General features: G+C 40.8%; 1 protein-coding gene across 1 annotated transcript in view; it reads left to right on the forward strand.

Moving 5' to 3' along the window:
* kif18a (kinesin family member 18A) overlaps nt 1-18,797 on the forward strand; it is a 102,621-nt gene that overhangs the window by 9,716 nt on the left and 74,108 nt on the right. The window contains exons 2-6 of the mRNA XM_010890491.5: nt 3,505-3,834; nt 7,427-7,584; nt 12,144-12,248; nt 12,348-12,458; nt 12,573-12,770. Of these exons, the coding sequence (XP_010888793.1) occupies nt 3,528-3,834; nt 7,427-7,584; nt 12,144-12,248; nt 12,348-12,458; nt 12,573-12,770 (879 nt within the window). The 5' untranslated portion in view covers nt 3,505-3,527. The remainder of the gene's footprint in view (nt 1-3,504; nt 3,835-7,426; nt 7,585-12,143; nt 12,249-12,347; nt 12,459-12,572; nt 12,771-18,797) is intronic.

The raw sequence follows: 18,797 nt of genomic DNA on the forward strand, positions 1-18,797 counted from the left end.
AGTGATGATGCCACTCCCAATAACTCTCAGAGGAAGAGCATGAAGTTGGGGGCATTGTTCATAAAAAGTTTGAATTCCCTCTCTGCCCCCACCACCGCCGAGCTCGACTAGAGAGGATGAGATTTCAAAAAAAGTGTAAGCCGCAGATTGTTGCCCATCCTCCCCCAAGTCTGAATATTGCACTTTTGTTGTCATGGCACACTTCTTGTAGACACTATTGCATTTTTATATAATTATAAAAAATGATATTTTGGAAAAACAAAAATACAAAATATTGATTGATAAATAGAAAAGTGTGGATTGTAGTTCACCTGATCAAGAACCCATACTTTTTGTTGTCCTAAATTAGTTGGTTTTGAAGGACGAATATGAATGTCCATTATAAAACTAACTTTACCTCGTTGTTGACTTGCTGTTTAGTGATGAGATTTAGCAAGCTTGTTAGGTTAGCAAATGTCACTGTTCACAACTACCAGTTTGCGTTTTCATCTGTAATGTCCCGACTGCAGACATTTTGGTTTGCAAGGCATTGCCCACATGTTTCCAGTCTGCCCATAATCAACTACTTAACGTGTTTAACGTACATTGTTAGGACAATCTGTGTCCTGGCTCATTGCATAGTTACTTTCACCAGTACATGGACCTGTATTTTCAGACAGTAATGGTCGTTCATGATTCCTGGATTGGATCATTGAGTTTCTACAAATTACGTTAAAGGTGCCTAATCCAGCATTTGAAATATCAGATAATAAAAATTTCATACCATCAGTTAATGTTAAAAAATAGTCTCTGGCATAGTGTCAGGACTGATACTATCCTCAGTGCCATGGTTGCAAGTAAAACGTAGAAAGTGGGCCATTTGTAGGCGTGCACTTCCTTGAATGTGTGTGCGGTGAAAGCCGATGACAAGCTTTGTTTGGGTTCACGTAGCCTACACTGAAAGCTCCAGAAATTAAAATATACGGAAGGAACGCGAGCATAAGAGTTGGCTACCTTTCTACTTGACATGTAGGTTACATCGCCTCATTTAGCTAGTTGGCTAGATAGTGAAGGAAATCTATGTGTAAGTTACTTGATGGCTGAGAAAAAAACAATACTATGTAGAAAATCATTGTTCCTGTTTTTTCTATTTGTATGAGCGCAGATACGTTTTGGGAAAGTTTCTCAAAAGTCTTTGGTTGAGACTATATGCTAATGAGCTAAGTTGTGTCTGCGCAAACAATCCTTGATTCCATGTTCTTGCTGGAAAATAGTGTTACAACCTGGTGTGGTCAAACAACCATGCATCTAACGCAATAGATAAACCAATCAAAACATAATCTGTGCTAGCTGTTTACTTTGTTCATTCTGTGTTCCGTAGTTAGGGAAAAGGCCTATCAACTTTAACCCCATTTGACACGAAAGACTGTGTTCATTGTTCCAGCATCAATGATTGGACGTGACACTGGTTCAAACAGGGTCAGTATGCTCATAGTTTGTAAAGACAATGTCAGATCCTAATGGAGTTAGAGAACTGATATACAACTCACTGCCGATAGATGTTATGTTGCACAAGGCACCTTAAAAGGATCAATAATGAACATTGTTTAAAAGTGATTTAAAAGAAGTTGAATTCACTTTTTGAAACACTACTTTTGATTGGTTCTTATTACTGCTTTAAATCTTTTTTCCATATGGAAATGAGATTACGTCTGCGAAAGCAGGTCAGCATAAGCATTTCATGGCTTTATTGGGAGTGAAGATATTTTTCTAACATTCATGATGTTTGGATTTGTCTTTGGAAGGTTCCACCGGAAGGGACTTAATGAATATAGGCTATGTATTACTTTTGTTACATTGCTGCATTTATTTCAGGATGCCGTAAAAGACATGGCCTAGTAAGGGACATTCGTTTTATTAGTTTAATTACTTTTGACACCAGATGGTAGATCACAATTGACCCTAATAAACAAATAAAAAAAAAATGTAGGGCTTCAAAATTCACTTATTGCTCTCTTACAGCCTGCATTTTGTTCAGTTTCTATGACATTAATAATCATCACTGCTGTAACGTTAAAATGCTTGGCCTGCTCGACTAAACAACTCCTCACGTACAAGTAGCCAACCGATGCTACTTTGAGAATGTTATGCGATTTTAATCGACAAGATTTTTGACAACTAATCATTACATTTATTGGCAGCTGTTTTAATTGTTGATTTTAATCTATTTGATGTTGTAGCCCAATGGAACATTTCCTGGTTTCCTTGTTTTTGAAAGAAAAGCACTTTGTCTGTTCAAATAACTTTAAATTGGTCTGAAATGCATAATGTCAATGTTGTAAATGACAATTGTAGCTAGCCTTCTAGGTATGGTTCCTCTGTCCAGTGTCTTTTATTTTGCCCATCTTATTCTTTTTCTTTGCAAATCAGCCTAGAAAGCCAGCATCCTGGACTCGCCTCTTCACTGTTGATATTGAGTGTTATTTTTTTTTTGTTTTATTTAATAAAGCTGCCAGTTGAGGACCTGTGAGACATTGTTTTCAAGCTTGACAATCTAACGCATTTGTGTTCTTGCGTAGTTGAGCACCGGGGCCTCCCACTCCTCATTATGTTCTGGTTTGAGACCGTTTTTGCTGTTCTATGAAGGGAGTACTTTTTTTTTTTTTTTGGCAACGTCTCATATGGAATAGCCTTAATTTCTTTGTTTCTGATGTATTTGTGCCTGTAATTTAACCCGCAAAAGCTGTTGAAGATCATGAACTAGTCTGAAGAATGCTAGTTTTATTGCTTCTTTAATGAGTGTGTCCGTTTTCAGCTGTGCTAACATTATCGCTAAGGGTTTCTTATGTTCAGTTAGCCTTTTATATTTAGGAGTTTGGATTGTCAAAAAATATACCATTGGAACACAGGGATGATGTTTTCTGATAATGGGCTTCTTTTTACCTATGTAGATATTCCATTAAAAATCATTAGTTTCTAGCTACAGTAGTCCTTTACAATGTCTGTGATCAATGATGTTATTTTAATGGACAGAAAATGCTTTTCTTTCACAAACAAGGACATTTCTATGTGACACCAAGCTTTTGTACAGTAGTGGAGTTTTATCTTGGTCTTCTTCATAATGTTTTTCTGCATTTTCTAAATGATTTGGCAGGAGTAAGTCCCACTTAAAAATGGCAGATGTGATTGGCTTAAAATTAAGTTATAGTGGTGTTGCATGAATTTATTAGACATTTAACATGACAGACAATATATTTTTGATTTGATTCCAAGGTGGAACTGTGCTTGAAGTACTTGATCTTAAGTTACCCTTATCCTGCAAAATATTAAACAAAATGGTACTATCACTAAAACCGCAAAACAGTGCTGTGAATGCTATAAGTTTGCATGCTTATATTTGCCGTATTATATGGGCGTGAAATGTTTTCATTATACAGCCCTGCTTTGTAATCATACATTTGGAAAAAGTTAACTGTGATTACCCTGTCATGATGCTGACAACATTTTCTGTGATCTCTTAACTAGGTCAATGTATAGGAAGAAGAGCCATGGATGTGTGCAGCCATGTCAAAGTTGTTGTTCGTGTGCGGCCAATCAATGACAAGGAGTGTGAGAATTTTCGGAATGTTGTCCATGTTGTAGACAACCACATGCTTATATTTGACCCCAAGGAACAGCAAACTACGTTTTTTGGTGGGCAAAGACTTCGGAACAGGGATCTCAACAAAAGATCCAACAAGGACTTGCAATTTGTGTTTGATCATGTTTTTGGAGAGCATTCATCTCAGGTGGATATCTTTGAGAACACTACTAAAGGGATAATTGATGGAGTATTGAATGGTTATAACTGTACAGGTAAGAAAATAGGAGTAGGTTTCCTGTGCACAGCTGCCCAATGTTGGTATGCCTATATACACTGACATTTCATAACTTATTTGCAGTCATCATTAATTCATGTTAGTACTACAGTTTTTTTATGTAAGAATTAACAATAACTCTTGGTTAAAATGTTTAACTAACCATTATGGAACTGTTCACAAATGACTAGTCTCATAGGGTATTCTGAAAGTTCTTTACATTTTCAATACAAAAAAGTTGGGAATAATAGGGATGAACAAATTAACAAAACAAATACTGTAACAGGTATTAGGAATTTTTTGGATACTAATAGGATTGTTATTTCAGTCTGTTATGTGAGAGTTTCCGTCATTTCCTGTTAATTAGCTTCGGCTTGTGCACAGATTTTGTAACCCTTTTCAACCACTGTGGGTAATACATAGGTGCGGCTAATACACAAGTTAACCTTTTTGAAACCGTTTGCACAAGGGAACTTTCACAGTTAATTTCTTGACGACGTAGAGATCTCAGTAACTTGTATAGCAAATACAGCTACAGATAGAATTAAGAGACCACTGCACCTTTTTCTTTCCTTTCCAAATAAGTTGAAAAGGAAAGTTTTGAGTGAGGAACTTTGTCCCCAGTCTGCTTTGAACATGAGCCTGAAATGTCTTCCATTTGAAATTGGCATTTTGGAAGTCTTTACTAATGAATGTATTTTGTTTTTATATGATTACCAATACAGTGAGCTGTGGCACCAAAGGGAGTCTATATAATCTTTAAATATTACTCTGTTAGCAATATTACTACAGAACAGGCACTCTTTGTCTTGGCTTTGTAAGAGTAACTGTAGGTTCTATATCGTGAAGCTTTACCCATAGGGGCTTCGCTCCTATTGGTTTACTCCTCTGCCAATAGGCAGTCACTGAATGTAAAAATGCAAGTCACACCTCCCATGGCTATAAAGAGGTTGTCACACTGTACTCAGTCTCCCATTTGTCTTCATGATTTTTTTTTTTGAATGCAATCTTTGGTGATTTCTATTAAGCCAAGGATGGCTTCACCACCTTCGACCGCTGGGGTGGTCCCTGCTAGTCCAGCGCCCCGGCCGCCGACTTGCCTGTCGGCAGGCTGGTGTAGAGAGCTTGATGCGGTGGGAGAAGGGGCTGTACTCCCCTTACTTCCTGGTGCCCAATAAAATGGGAGACATGAGGCAGATTCTCGACCTGCGTATTTTGAGCAAATGCTTGTCGAAGAGCCCTTTTGCATTCTCACAACGAAACGTCTCTTGGAGTGCGTGCACCCCAGGGACTTTTGCGTCAGCATCGACTTGAAGGAGGCTTCCATGTCCCAATACTGCCTTGCCGCAGGAAGTTCCTGCGGTTTGCCTTTCAGGGCTAGGCGTACGAGTACATGCGGATTCCGTTCGGATCCATGTTGGCCCCCCGCACTTCCACCAAGTCCGTGGAGGCGGTGTTGGGACCGCTGAGGTTTCAAGGGGTCAGAGTTCTGGCCTACTTAGACAACCTTTTGGTTCTGGCGCACTCGGCGGAACAGGCCCGGGTTCACACGTTCAGATTGGTGACTGAGCTCACATGCCTGGGGTTCGCTGTGAACTGGAAAAAGAGCGCTCCTCAGCCCAGTCAACTGGTGGTATTTCTGGGGCTCCAGTTATCCACAGTGTCGATTAGGGCACTGGTGTGCAGTTAGATCCGGTGCGTTACCGGCGGCTGTGGAATACGTAAACAGGCTGGGCGGGGTCCGTTCTCTGCCCCTCCACTTGTTGGCGATGGCGATCTGGGAATGGGCACAGGTACACCTCAGGTCTCTGAGGGCCCTTCACATTCCCGGAGAGCTCAATGTGGTGCGCTCATCCTGATCGCATCTTTTCGCCTGGGTGCCCTGTGGTTTGCGGAGGCGGCCCAGATGGTGGTGGGGACACCATGGCTGATTCCCTTACCGCCATGGGGCATTGACACAGGTGATCCTTGTGCTGGGCCAGCCGGTATGTGCCTGGCTCCTGAGAGGGCCAGGCTGCTGCGGCGAGGACTGACTGAGGTAGTCTCAACCTTTCAGGGTGCAAGGGCGGCCTCCACGTCAGCTAGCTATGCAAGCCATTTAAGGATCTTTGCCCACTGGTGTGAGGACTTGGATGTCGACCCCTTCTGCTGTGACGTTGGCAGTGTCCTGTCGTTCCTGCAGGGTCTGTTTGATCAGCAAAGATCTACTTGCACGCTCAAGGTGTACACTTGTGGGATATTGGCGTGTCATGAAGGGTTCAATGGAGTGTCTGTATTTAGTCATCCCTTGCTAAAACGTTTTCTGGCTGGGTTCCGCCGTCTCCGGCCGGAGGCTCAGTGGACGTTGCCACAGTGGGATTTGGCTTTGGTTCTGGAGGTGCTGTGTGGCGCGCTGTTCGAACCGATTGATCAGAGACCGTTGAGGTTGCTGTCCCTTAAAATAGCGCTTTTGTTGGCTCTGACCTCTGCTAAGAGGGTCAATGACCTTTGTGTGCTGTCGATGCAGCCTGGCTGTCTCGGCATTAGCGGCAATGGCAGCAGGACTGTGTTGCTCCTTTCTGCCTAAGGTGATCAAGCCGTCGTTTCGTTCCATGAAGATGGTATTGTGGGCGTTTTCTCCCCCTCCCCATGCGGGAGTGAGGGAGGATGGGTTGCATCGTCTGTGCCTGGTGCACGCTTTGGCACTGTATGTGCAGTGGTTGTGGGTCAAGGTGGGCCAGCCGTTGTCAAAACCGCGTCTTTCTCACTGGTTCTGTCCGGCGATTGATCTGGCCTCCCACAGCGGTGAGGTAGGCGACTGGCAGGGAGTACATCTTGGGCTTGTTCGCTTTGCCCTAAACCAATAGGAGCGACGCTCCTATGGCCAAAGCTTCACGATATAGAACAATAGTTACTTTTGTAACTCCAGTTCTATGAGTGGAGCGTCGCCCATAGGGTTCATGCCCTGACCGGTCTCTGACTGCTTTTCTCGTGAAGAAGGTTGTGTCGGGAGACTGAGCAGAGTGTGACAACCTCTTTTATAGCCATGGGGCAGATGGCCATTAGCGGTGTGATTTGCATATTAAAATGTTCAGTGACTGCCTATTGGCAGAGGGGTAAACCAATAGGAGCGAAGCCCCTATGGGCGACGCTCCACTCCTAGAACTGGAGTTATGAAACTGCCTGCCTGCGTGCGTGCGTGCGTGCGTGCGCGCGTGCGTGTGTGTGTGTGTGTGTGTGTTATATAATATTACATTACTTGCAAATATTTCAATTTAACTCTTTGACAGAACTCTTCAGAAATGAGGTCATCGAGGTTATAGCCTACTGTACTTCATGTGCTAACTGAATAAGAAAAATAAGTTGTGCCTTCGAAACCTGTAACCATTATTACTAATTTCTAGACATATTTAAAACATTAATGTATCCTCATTAATTTGGGGGCATTTTCGTAAGTTAGTGACGAGTGTCTCTTCCCCCTTTTTTGAACCCAAAATCGCACAAGTTTTCATTTTTGATATTGCTGGTATCGCAATTTTGGTTATAATTCCAATAATCATGCAGCCCTATTTCACATTTTCATTACTAATCCTTATTTCTAATATTTACAGTCTTCGCTTATGGTGCAACAGGAGCAGGCAAGACGCATACAATGTTGGGCTCAAGCAACGACCCAGGTGTGATGTATCTCACTATGAATGAGCTCTTCAATCGCATGGAACAAGTAAAGGAAGAAAAAGTATTTGATGTAGCATTCTCTTATCTTGAGGTAACTTTTGGTTTTGTTTGTGTGATAGATTTGCAGAATTTTAATTTAATGGTCTCTCTGTATTTGTTCTGCTTATTTTACTGAAGATTACAAATGTATTACACTAAATAATTATTCACAAAACTGAATAACAATTTTGCTAATTTATTACATTTGTCTGTTTTTCATCAGTACAGTTGACAAATGACATACTTTCATGTTATTTCGTGTGTGTGTGTGTGTGTGTGTGTGTGTGTGTGTGTGTGTGTGTGTGTGTGTGTGTGTGTGTGTGTGTGTGTGTGTGTGTGTGTGTGTGTGTGTGTGTGTGTGTGTGTGTGTGTGTGTGTGTGTGTGTGTGTGTGTGTGTGTGTGTGTGTGTGTGTGTGTGTGTGTGTGTGTGTGTGTGTGTGTGTGTGTGTGTGTGTGTGTGTGTGTGTGTGTGTGTGTGTGTGTGTGTGTGTGTGTGTGTGTAATCTGAACTGTCTGACTTGCTCACAATTTAGATTAGATTGAAATTTGTCATTGAACAGTACAACAAAATGCAGTAAGCATCTTACCAGAAGTGCTGGTTAGCAGAGGCCAGAATATTTACAAGTATATGTATATTACAAGTGGAATGTGTAGATGTGCAATGAAGGCAAATGCCGTACAAATGGCAATAATAAATGTAAAAATAATGCAAATGGAGTAGGGCGGAAAGTGTACAAATATTAGGTATAGTGTTTAGGTAAGGTGCATGTGCAACTGAAATGCAGCGTTGAGGTTCCTGAGGTTGACATCTACCTGTAAACACTGAAAACTTCAATTTTCAGGCTTTGCAAGGCAGTGTCAGAGTAGTACAAGGGACTAGTGCAACAAGGTCCCTGAGATGTGGGGTGTTGTATGGTAAGTGATGGGTCAGAGTTCAGCTGGGTTACAGTGGATGGGAAGAAACTGTTCCTGAGCCTGCTGGTGCAGTCCTGTCCCGCCTGCCTGATGGTAGGAGAGGAATCAGTTTGTGGCATGGGTGTGTAGGGTCCCTGATGATCCGGCGCTGACACTGTTTGCGCTGGAGGTCTGCAATGGTAGGAAGCTGGACACCAGTGATGTTCTGGCTGGTTTTCACCACCTGTTGCGGGACCTTCTTTTCGGCCTGGGAGCAGCTGCTAAAAATCAGTGTGGCGCAGTTTGTCAGAATGCTCTTGATTGTGCAGCGGTAATAGTTGACAAGGATCTTGGATGAAAGGCATGCTTTCTTCAGCCTCCTCAAGAAGTACAGGCGCTGCTGCCCCCTTTTGACCAGATCTGAGGTGTTGAGGTTCCTGGAGAGGTCCTCAGAGATGTGAGCACCCTGGAGTTCGAAGCTGGTCACTAGGCTGCAGCCTTTAGACTTCGACTTCCACAATGAGTTCCTTGATTTTCTTAGCGTTGGGGGCCAGATTGTTGTCAGCGCACCATGCTGCCAGGCACATGAGCTCTTCCCTGTAGGCTGACTCGTCATTGTCACTAATCAGGCCTACCACCGCCGTGTCGTCTGCAAACTTGCCGATGATGTTGGAACGCACGTACAGGAACGCACTCATTGGTGAAGAGGGAGTACAGGAGATGGCTCCTCACCCAGCCTTGTGGTACGCCAGTCTTCTAAATCGGGTGGAGTTGAAGTAGGGTGACGTCTAACCTGACAGACTGAGGTATTTTGGTTAGGAAGTCCCGGTTCCATTGGTTGATGAACTTTATCTGAGTCAGATTTACAGGCATGGCTTGATGCCTCCTGGTCTGTACCGGAAATGGTTAAAAACCAAGGGAACCTGGGACCTGCAGGCATGGTGATGTCTTTAGAGCCGTAGGAGGCTATGGCTAGCAACAGTGGGACAGTGCACCAACCCCTTATTGCACATCAGGCGGAGTGGGAGGTTGAGGGCCAGCAGTTTGATTTGTTTTGGGGTGAAACAAATTACTTCACTGCTAAAAAGGGTCATTGGCTCACAAACACTAGATGGGATGTAAGTCTGTGAATTGGGGCTCAACAAATGGCTACTTGAAAGGATATGTGCTGTCGGAGCTGAAAGAAAAAGTGACTACTATAGCATACCAAATTTGTAATAATGGCCTGGTAAAATATGTGAACAAATTACATCAGTTTTGTAGTGCTTAACTAAAATAACTTCCTGTATAGTCCAGTGCCAGCTGTGGTGGTATGCATAATTTAATCGGTGTGCTAGTTATCTTTCTGGTTGTAATCCGACTATTCGATGTGACGAGTTAACTGGCGCACCCTGGAAAGCATCGCTAACGTTTGCATAAATAAGTTTGTACATAACAAATTTTTCAAATTCAAAACATGATGGCATGTTCATATTTATATAGAGTGGTGGGAAACCTAATTCCATACTGTACATCATGAATATCTTAAATAAGTTACCTAACATTTTACAACAAACGATACAAAATGCTGTTTGCAGGTAAAATCTTATAGTACTGTACCTTAACACATGGCTCTAGCAACACTTTTTCTTGCAGAGGTAGAACAATTATAAAAGAAACTTGTGCTCAGCCAAACTATTAAAATGGGAACATAAGTGTAGTTCATTAAGGGAGCCACATTAGTGGCTAATTAGCTTGCTGTCATTTTTTTATTTAGGCAAATATAAATGTAGATAAATATGTTTAATGTCTCCTTGTCTTACACATATTTACTCAGTTATCAGAACGGCGAGGTGGTGTAATCCAATGCGAAACAGACCTTATTGGACTGAATCAAAAAATCCTCTATTGGACTAATGAATGGGGTAAATGCTAAAAGTACTGGAAACTAGCCAGTTTAACATTTTGCTGCTAGGTGTTATGGGGATTATATGTCATACTATTCAATAGTAACTAGGGCTTAGTGAAATTTCGGCCAGCAAAATATGTAGTTTCCTGATCGTAGCTCAAACGTGGCTACCATACACTTGGGCGGCTAGTAAACTGATTTGTGTAGATGGCTAGCGAAGTTCGTTTTGTTGAAAGTTTTTTGCACGTATAGCCAACTTTTCCTCAAAATATTAACATACTTTGTTTTAATAATTCACTAACTGCAACATTTATAATACATATTTCAGAAAATGTATCGTGCAAGCAGATCATGCTTGGAGGTTATTACAATTCTGAATGGTTAAGAGTATTAATAGGCTCATTCAGCAATGAGACCAACTGCTGAGATTGTTGGGGACTTTCACCGACTGATTGAAGAGCTTCAGCTTTTAGGAGAGGTATATTATAGCTACTTTCGTCTGTACCACGGTTGTGTTTAACACCTTAACTGAAATTCGGAACTAAACAGGAACTAAAAGGGCTTGTAATAAAGCCCATGTTATGTAACCTGCTTTCACAATCTTTATTGTAAGTCTATAAAATCTAAAAACCATATTGTTATTTTAGCAGGCTGCTAGCCTGCCAGTAATTGGTAGCCTATGTAGGTAGGTACTTGACACCCAATATGCTCAGCGAAAATGATTCTCTCTATAATATATAAAAAGCAGCATGCAACCTCTGTGGAGAATCAGTGCATTCTGAGGAATTGTGTAGCTGCACAAAATGTTCTGCCATCTTTCTGCTTTCATACCTACAGCGTCATCGAGGCGTAAGTTAATTATGTGCTTCCATATGCAACCTCAGTCTGCAGATGAATTCCGCATTCTAATTATGCCTAAATGCCCAATATAATTTTCTTTTTTATAATGATTCTGCATTTACATAAGCTAAATAATAACATAACGAGGGCATCATTGTTTCAAACCTGGATGTTTTACATAGCTTATCTTTGCTTTCTTGTAGCCCATAGCCAAAATCCAACCGTAGAGAAACAGCAGATTATTTTGAAGACTTCCTGATTTGCCCACTGAAATCGGCTTTTATTTTCTATTTGGTTTACAAAATGTTAATTGGGCTGTCCAAAGGCACAGTCCTATAGTTGCATCTTCCATCTTTCATTTTTTCTAATTTGCTATAGGCTAATCAATATGTCCACCTGTATAACAACTCACATCAAGTGTGCATTTGAGAATGGTGTTTTTTCGATGCGCCACCATCTTCCCGATGAACGCATTGCAGCACTTAGAATGTACTAAGTGACCTAGTTTTAAGCTAAATAAGAATTTCATTGGCCTTGTGTTTATACATGTTTGTATGTAACCGCTGGTGAGTACATTTTGTATTTTTCTGTTCTATCGTTCCAAAGTCTGTGTTGAACCATCATGATGGGACATTCATTTCAAGCCCTGAATACACTCTTGAATAATGACACTTTTCCAAGCATGTTTTAGTTTTCTTTTCACTAATATTCTGTTATTGACAAACACAAAGATGCACGTGATTACTGCTGGTCCTGTCTGAAACTCAAGGTCTAGTTTTGAATGATTTTTTATATTTGCTCAGTACATACATTTATACACACACTATACAACCACATGGCTCATATTTCATGGTTCGATGCAAAGTAATAAAGTGTGGGGGGTGTTAACCCTGATGCATCACAATAAACCAGGGTCTCACTCGAGGCATTATTAATTGTTTTCCAGTGGGGACTGAGCTTTTTTAAAAATGTCATAACTGGTTTGCAGGTCTATAATGAGCAGATCCGGGACCTCTTGGCTAATGTAGGTCCTCTTGCAGTGAGGGAGGACCCCTCAACAGGTGTGGTTGTCCAAGGCCTTACCCTGCACAAGGTTTGTGAAAAGCAGGTTAATTCTTGTCTGTTGTTAGTGTGGTTCAGCGGTTTTTCTTTTTTTAATGTTTTTGTACATTGTCTTTATGACTGTTTGTAGCCAAAGTCTGCTGAGCACATCCTTGAAGCTTTGGATTATGGCAATCGGAATCGAACCCAGCACCCCACAGACATGAATGCCACCTCTTCAAGGTCTCATGCTGTATTTCAGGTACACCATAGAGGGAATCTTCAATATTTTCTCTCTTACCAGGTGGCAAGCAGTCCTAAACATTTCACACAGCAATCGATGGACAAGTGATAATTTAAACATTTTGTCATCTAGATCTACTTGAAACAACAGGACAGAACAGCCAGCCTTAATCCAAATGTTCGTGTGGCCAAAATGAGCCTGATTGACCTTGCTGGATCAGAACGAATGAGTGCAACTAATGCAAAGGGGGCACGTCAGCGGGAAGGTGCTAACATCAATCGCTCACTTCTTGCCCTGGGAAATGTGATCAATGCACTGGCTGACACTAAGGTATGTACAGATTGAAGTTTGACTGAGAGGTACCGTCAATAATTAAGAGGAAATGTTGCAATAAAAGTATTCAATGTTATTCAGAAAGGTGATTTGTTTTGAAAGTAACAGACATTTTTGTGTGACTTGAACAAAATATTGAGCCGGCCTGGGTAGGGGTGGGACGATATGAGAATTTCATGCCACGATTGGCCGGAATCACCCTGATTTATGATTATTAACGATCCCAATTACAAATCTAGTTTCTAGCCCAAAATGGTTTATCAGGTAATCTTTCATTATGTAAATATTCTTCTTGTGCATTTAAAAAGCCATTACAATAAAATATCAGTGTTTAATAATTAACTAGTACTATAATATGTAAATATCTAAATGTGTATGGTTGCCAGCTTAATTGACAATACATTGCAGAGGATGTTTGCCATTTCTACTGCGTTTGTCTTCATTGCACATCTATACATTTGTATGTCAAATGTGTAACATACATTATACTTGTACATAATGTTTAAGAGGGTAGTGCATTTTCTACCCTCTTCTATTTGCACTTATGATTAGATCCTGACTGCATTTTGTTGTACTGTTCTTGTACATGTTCAATGACAATAAAGTTGAATCTAATCTAAAAAATAAATAAAAATTGTAGTTAGATATATGCTCCACCAGTTAAATAAAATAAGTAGTCTGGAACACTTCGGTGAATGGCAAGAGATTTTTCAAAGCACTTATCTGGGAATCAGGGGTGAAAACATGTCTTTTCTTACCAGTACTGACCTGTGGGTGCATGCACTTCTGTGCTCATTTTATGTGACTTATTAGCGAAGGATAAGCCTATTTGATGTTCATTCTTTATAATAACTTTAATTCATTGTAACCGCTCCCTGTTATGTTGTGCACATAATGTATTGTGCTGCAGCTCGACAATGTTATTTTGGCCTGCGCAAATTATATTCTATCTCTTGTCATTTTCAGTAGGAAAGCGTTAACAATTTGCCTACAATATAAACGTTTTTATTTGAGTCATTATTATACATATAACCTATACATATTTTCTCCGATTTGCAGTTAGTATTTTTTTTTCTGCATGCATCTATAATTTACAACAAAAATTGTAATCTCATTATCCCTCATCCCTGGCATATTTTGTATCTGATATGACCGACTTTAGATATCAGTCAGATTGTGTATTGATTTTACAACAAGTCAGATGGATATTTTGGGTATCGGATATACATGTCACGGATACAGTTTGGTAAGGATATTTATTTTGTGGTCCCAAGAAGACCTCGACCTCAGGACACTTTCTTGGCGGACAGTGAGGCACATTCAAGTGGTTCTTAGACGTTGATTATTGAGCATCCTTTGGGAAGAGACCGATAATAGGCTGATGGAAATACTGGGTCTTTTCGTAATTTAAGATTACATTCTTGCAATGAAGAGTGTGAAGATGTTTTTTTTATTTTGTATATAATCTAGGCTATACAATACAATTAGTGAGATTTGCGACCCACCAGTTAAATAAAACCGGTAGTCCGGAACATTTCGGTGACTGGCAAGAGGTTTTTCAAGTCACTCCTCTGAAGATCAGAGATGAAAATAGATTTAAATTTCTTACCGATACTAACCTGCAGGTGCATGCACTTCTGTGTGCATTTTATGTGCCTTAGTAGCTAACCATCTGATGTGACAAATCTTCATAATTCATTGGTACAGCTCCCTGTGATGTGGTGTGCATCATGTATTGTGCAGATTATGCAGCTAGTCAATGTTATTTTGGCCCGTGCAAGTGATATTCTAGCCGATTTGTCTTCTCTTGTTACTTTCAGTAGGAGAGTGTTAACAATTAGCCTACAATATAAACAAAACAATATTCTTCTTTTTACCATTTTGCTTCATTGACCATACATTGCAGAGGATGTTTAGTGGCGTAGTACAATGTGAGAGACTGGCAGAACCTTTTCAGATCACTCATTTATTTACATGTTCCATAATCATCCCGATTATGGAATTTTGCCACAATTTCATAATCTACAATATTTTCCATTGTCCCTAGGCCTGGATGATAAGCATAGATCCTTACTGTTCATTTTATTTGTTTCCTAACAAAACCTCAGTTGTTAACCTATATGTTTGACAACAACTTAAAAGTTTTCTAAAATCGAGGTCATCTGACTATAAACTTTTTGCAAGAGGAACTTGTGTCAAGCATTAGTGTTTGCAAAGTGAGTTTGTAGTACCCGATCAGCCATAACCTTATGACCACTTATGACAGGTTACATGAATAACACTCGATCTCGTTATCATGGCATCTGTCAGTGGGTGGGATATATTAGGCAGCAAGAGAACATTCTGTCCTCATATTTAATGTTAGAAGCAGGAAAAATGGGCAAGCATAAGTATCTGAGTGAGTTTGACAAGGGCCAAATTGTGCTCTCTAGACCACTGGGTCAGAGCGTCTCCAACTGCAGCCCTTGTGGGGTGTTCTCGTTCTGCATCGTTCTGTGCTGTATCCTGCCATGAAGCATTGGTCAGTACCTATCAAAAGTGATCCAAGGTAGGAAAGTGGAGAACGGGCGACACAGTCATGGGAGGCCAAGGCTCATTGATGCGCATGGGGGAGCGAAAGCTTGCCTGTGTGGTCCGATCCAACAGACAAGTTACTGTAGCTCAAATTGCTGAAAGAATAAATGCTAGTATTGATAGAAAGGTGTCGGAATACACAGTGCTTCGCAGTTTGTTGCGTGTGGGGCTGCGTATACCGCAGACCAGTCAGTGCTCATGCTGACTCCTGTCCACTGCCGAAAGCGTGACAATGGGCACGTGAGCATCAGAACTGAACCACGGAGCAATGGTAGAAGGTGGCCTGGTCTGAATCATGTTTTTTACGTCACATGGGTTGTCGGGTGTGTGCGTTGCTTACTTTGAGAACACATGGCATCTGGATGCACTACTGGAAGAATTTTGCTTTAAGCAATGTTGTGTGGAAAAAATTGGATCCTGTCTTATGTGGGTATTACTTTTACACGTACCACCTACCTGAGCATTGTTGCAGACCATGTGCACCCTTTCATGGCAACGGTATTGCCTGATGGCATTGGCCTCTTTCAGCAGGATAATGTATCCTGCCATGAAGCAAAAATGGTTCATGAATGGTTTGAGGATCTCAACGAGTTGAAGGTGTTGACTTGGCCTCAATTCTCCAGATCTCCATCCAATCCAGTGCCTGTGGGATGTGCTGAACACATGTCTGATCCATGGAGGATCCACCTCGCAACTTACAGGACTTAAAAGATGTGCTGCTAAGGTCTTGATGCCAGATACCAAAGCGCACCTTGAGAGGTCTAGTGGAGTCCTGCCTTGACGGGTCAGGGGTGTTTTAGCGGCAAAAGGGGGATCTACACAATTCGGCTGGTCGTCATAATTTCATGGCTGATCGGTGGAAATAATTCTTGCATTGTGATCTCAATGTCCATAATATTCAGTGCATTAGGAAAATATTCAGACACATTCATTTTTTCCAAATGTTATGTTACAGCCTCATTGGAATGACTGTGAAATGAATAATAACTTTGTGTGCAATCTAAAATGCAGTTCTTTTTTATTGAACAACAGATGGCCACCCTCCCTCTTCATAGATTTGTTCCTAAGAGCAGGCCTGCAAACTAGTCACCATACTGGGCTCAACTAACGATGGCCCCGGGCCAGTAAAATCAAGAGGGTACTAATTAAACCAGCAAAATTGAGAAATTATAATTTCATTATAAATCAGATTTTCTCCAGTTGTTTCGTAATCTGGACCACGCACAAATAACGACCCTGTTTATGAACAATAAATGTTTTAGCTTTGTGTGTATACCAACCTGAGTTAACCGCAGCCATGTGTATATAAACCCCTCCCCCAAACGGTCCTTGTCCAATCCGACTGTCACTACTTGAAAGTCTGTCAAGCTTTTGTTGTTAAGGCTCTAAATGGTAAAAATGTGTGCCTGCTCTATGGCACCAACTGCAAATCCAAGGGACCTGAAAAGTCTAGAGGGGGGAGTCATTTACTGTGACGTTTTGGGTTGTGAAATGCTTTAGTCAACATGTCACAACCCAAAAGGAGCTGATGTTATAGTTATTTGTGTTAACGAGACCATTAATACGACTACTACATGTTGTTACTACTAGGTTAGCTAGATAGCTACCTACCTCTAATATTAGCTTGTTACATCTGGGCACTCGTAGGCTTAACTTTAACAGGTGACATTCTGCTGAAGTTGATAGGATGAAGTTGACTGATAAGAGTTCAATAATAGCTATATAAACAGAACTCGGCATTGCACAAGCATGGATGGTCCACAACGCTATGCTGGTCGCATTGGAGTTGATAGGGTTTCTCAATCTTTGATTGTGGTCTGCATGCATGTTTCAATTAGTGTCCCCTTCCACTGCATATTGCAATTCCTCAACCTGGAGGATATCACCGAGGTATTGCTCTAATAAGAATCACTTACACTGGCCGGTAATATTCTACTTTTCCCCTCCGTGCAGAAGTTTACAGTAGTTACCGCTTACAAAGAAGCACAGCTTGAGGGGTGTAGTGATAGTAACTAAGATAGGTGGGGCTTTTGTGAAAGGTACATTTATATCAAACATCTGTCATAGGTCACTACTGAAATTAATTTGTTGAATAAAAAAAAAATGGAAACCCTGTGATGCCAGTTATATCATTTGCTATGTGCGTTTCTGAGACCTCTCGTCATGCAATCATCTGTGAAAAAGGTTGCCAGTGGAAACTGTTTTAAAAATGTAAACTTGTGTATTAGCTGCACCCACGTATTCACCGCTGTGGTTGAACATTTTTACAAAATCTGTATAAGCCACGGTTTATTAACAGGAAGTGACTGTACCTTGCAGCTCCTTGCATGCACTGTTGGCCAGTCAAGAGTCCAGCAGTGGTGTGACATGTGACTGTCTGGTATTGTTTTTCAATAAAACATTTAAAAACACAAGCGAGTCACTGGAGTGAAGAAGGCACTGAAGGATAACTACGAGCTCAAACGAAAGGGACATTATTTACCTCTGTGCAAAAAGTAATTAACCTGTTGGGACTTGGATGGAACTCTGCTGCACTGTTTGTCCTAAGTTTCTGGTAAGAGCTTTCAAATGTGGGTCTTGTACAAAGGCACTGACAACTTTCGCAAACAGTCCCTGATCAGCCATACCAATAGCCAACAGCACCTGGTCTGCATGACAGCCGAGCGGGTGGCTGAAAATCGGTCTTCAGGGCCCTTTACTGTACTGGTTTAAATGCCGATGCCCATTAGGTGATTGCACGACTTATAACAACTGCATACCTAGTAAATACGACGCACCAACTGTTTGCCTTGTTCCCCCGGGGATGAATGAGTCAGTGTTTTGTTTAAAAGTAAATTGTTTTGACTTATGTATATATTTTTTTTTATATTTAAAATGTGATTTTGTGCTATGTATCCCGAATGCATTTCATAAAGAATTTAACATGCTAAGTAAATTGTGTTTGGTTTTATGTTGTAACACTAGATTACAACTCTTGGAAGGAGGGACTGTATAAAAATGTTTTTGGGGCCAGTATGTTTCAATCCCACTGGCCCCACAGAAAATTCACATTTCCCCACAGAAAATTCACATTTCCCCATAGTGGTCTATAATATATATATATATATATATATATATATATATTAATATTATAAATGTTATTCTGTGGAGTCAAAGGGCAAATAGCTATAAATGCTTTATGAATGGAGTATCTAAGTACTTCATGTTAATTTACTTTGATCTGTAACATTTGTAATGTTTGATCAGAAAACACCAATGATTCTTGATTACATAAAGTAAGAAATCCATTCCCCCTTTCAGGCACATCACTATTTCAATAGTTATTGCATCACTTGCAAAAGCTATTGCTTTGAGTAAAAAAAACCCCATAGTAACGCAGGTTGATAAGATGGGTCGACCGATTATCAGTCTGACCGATATTTGTATCCGATATTCATACTTTTTACAATA

This window comes from Esox lucius, chromosome 2, assembly GCF_011004845.1.
Source record: "Esox lucius isolate fEsoLuc1 chromosome 2, fEsoLuc1.pri, whole genome shotgun sequence".
In the NCBI taxonomy this organism is placed as follows: Eukaryota; Metazoa; Chordata; class Actinopteri; order Esociformes; family Esocidae; genus Esox; species Esox lucius.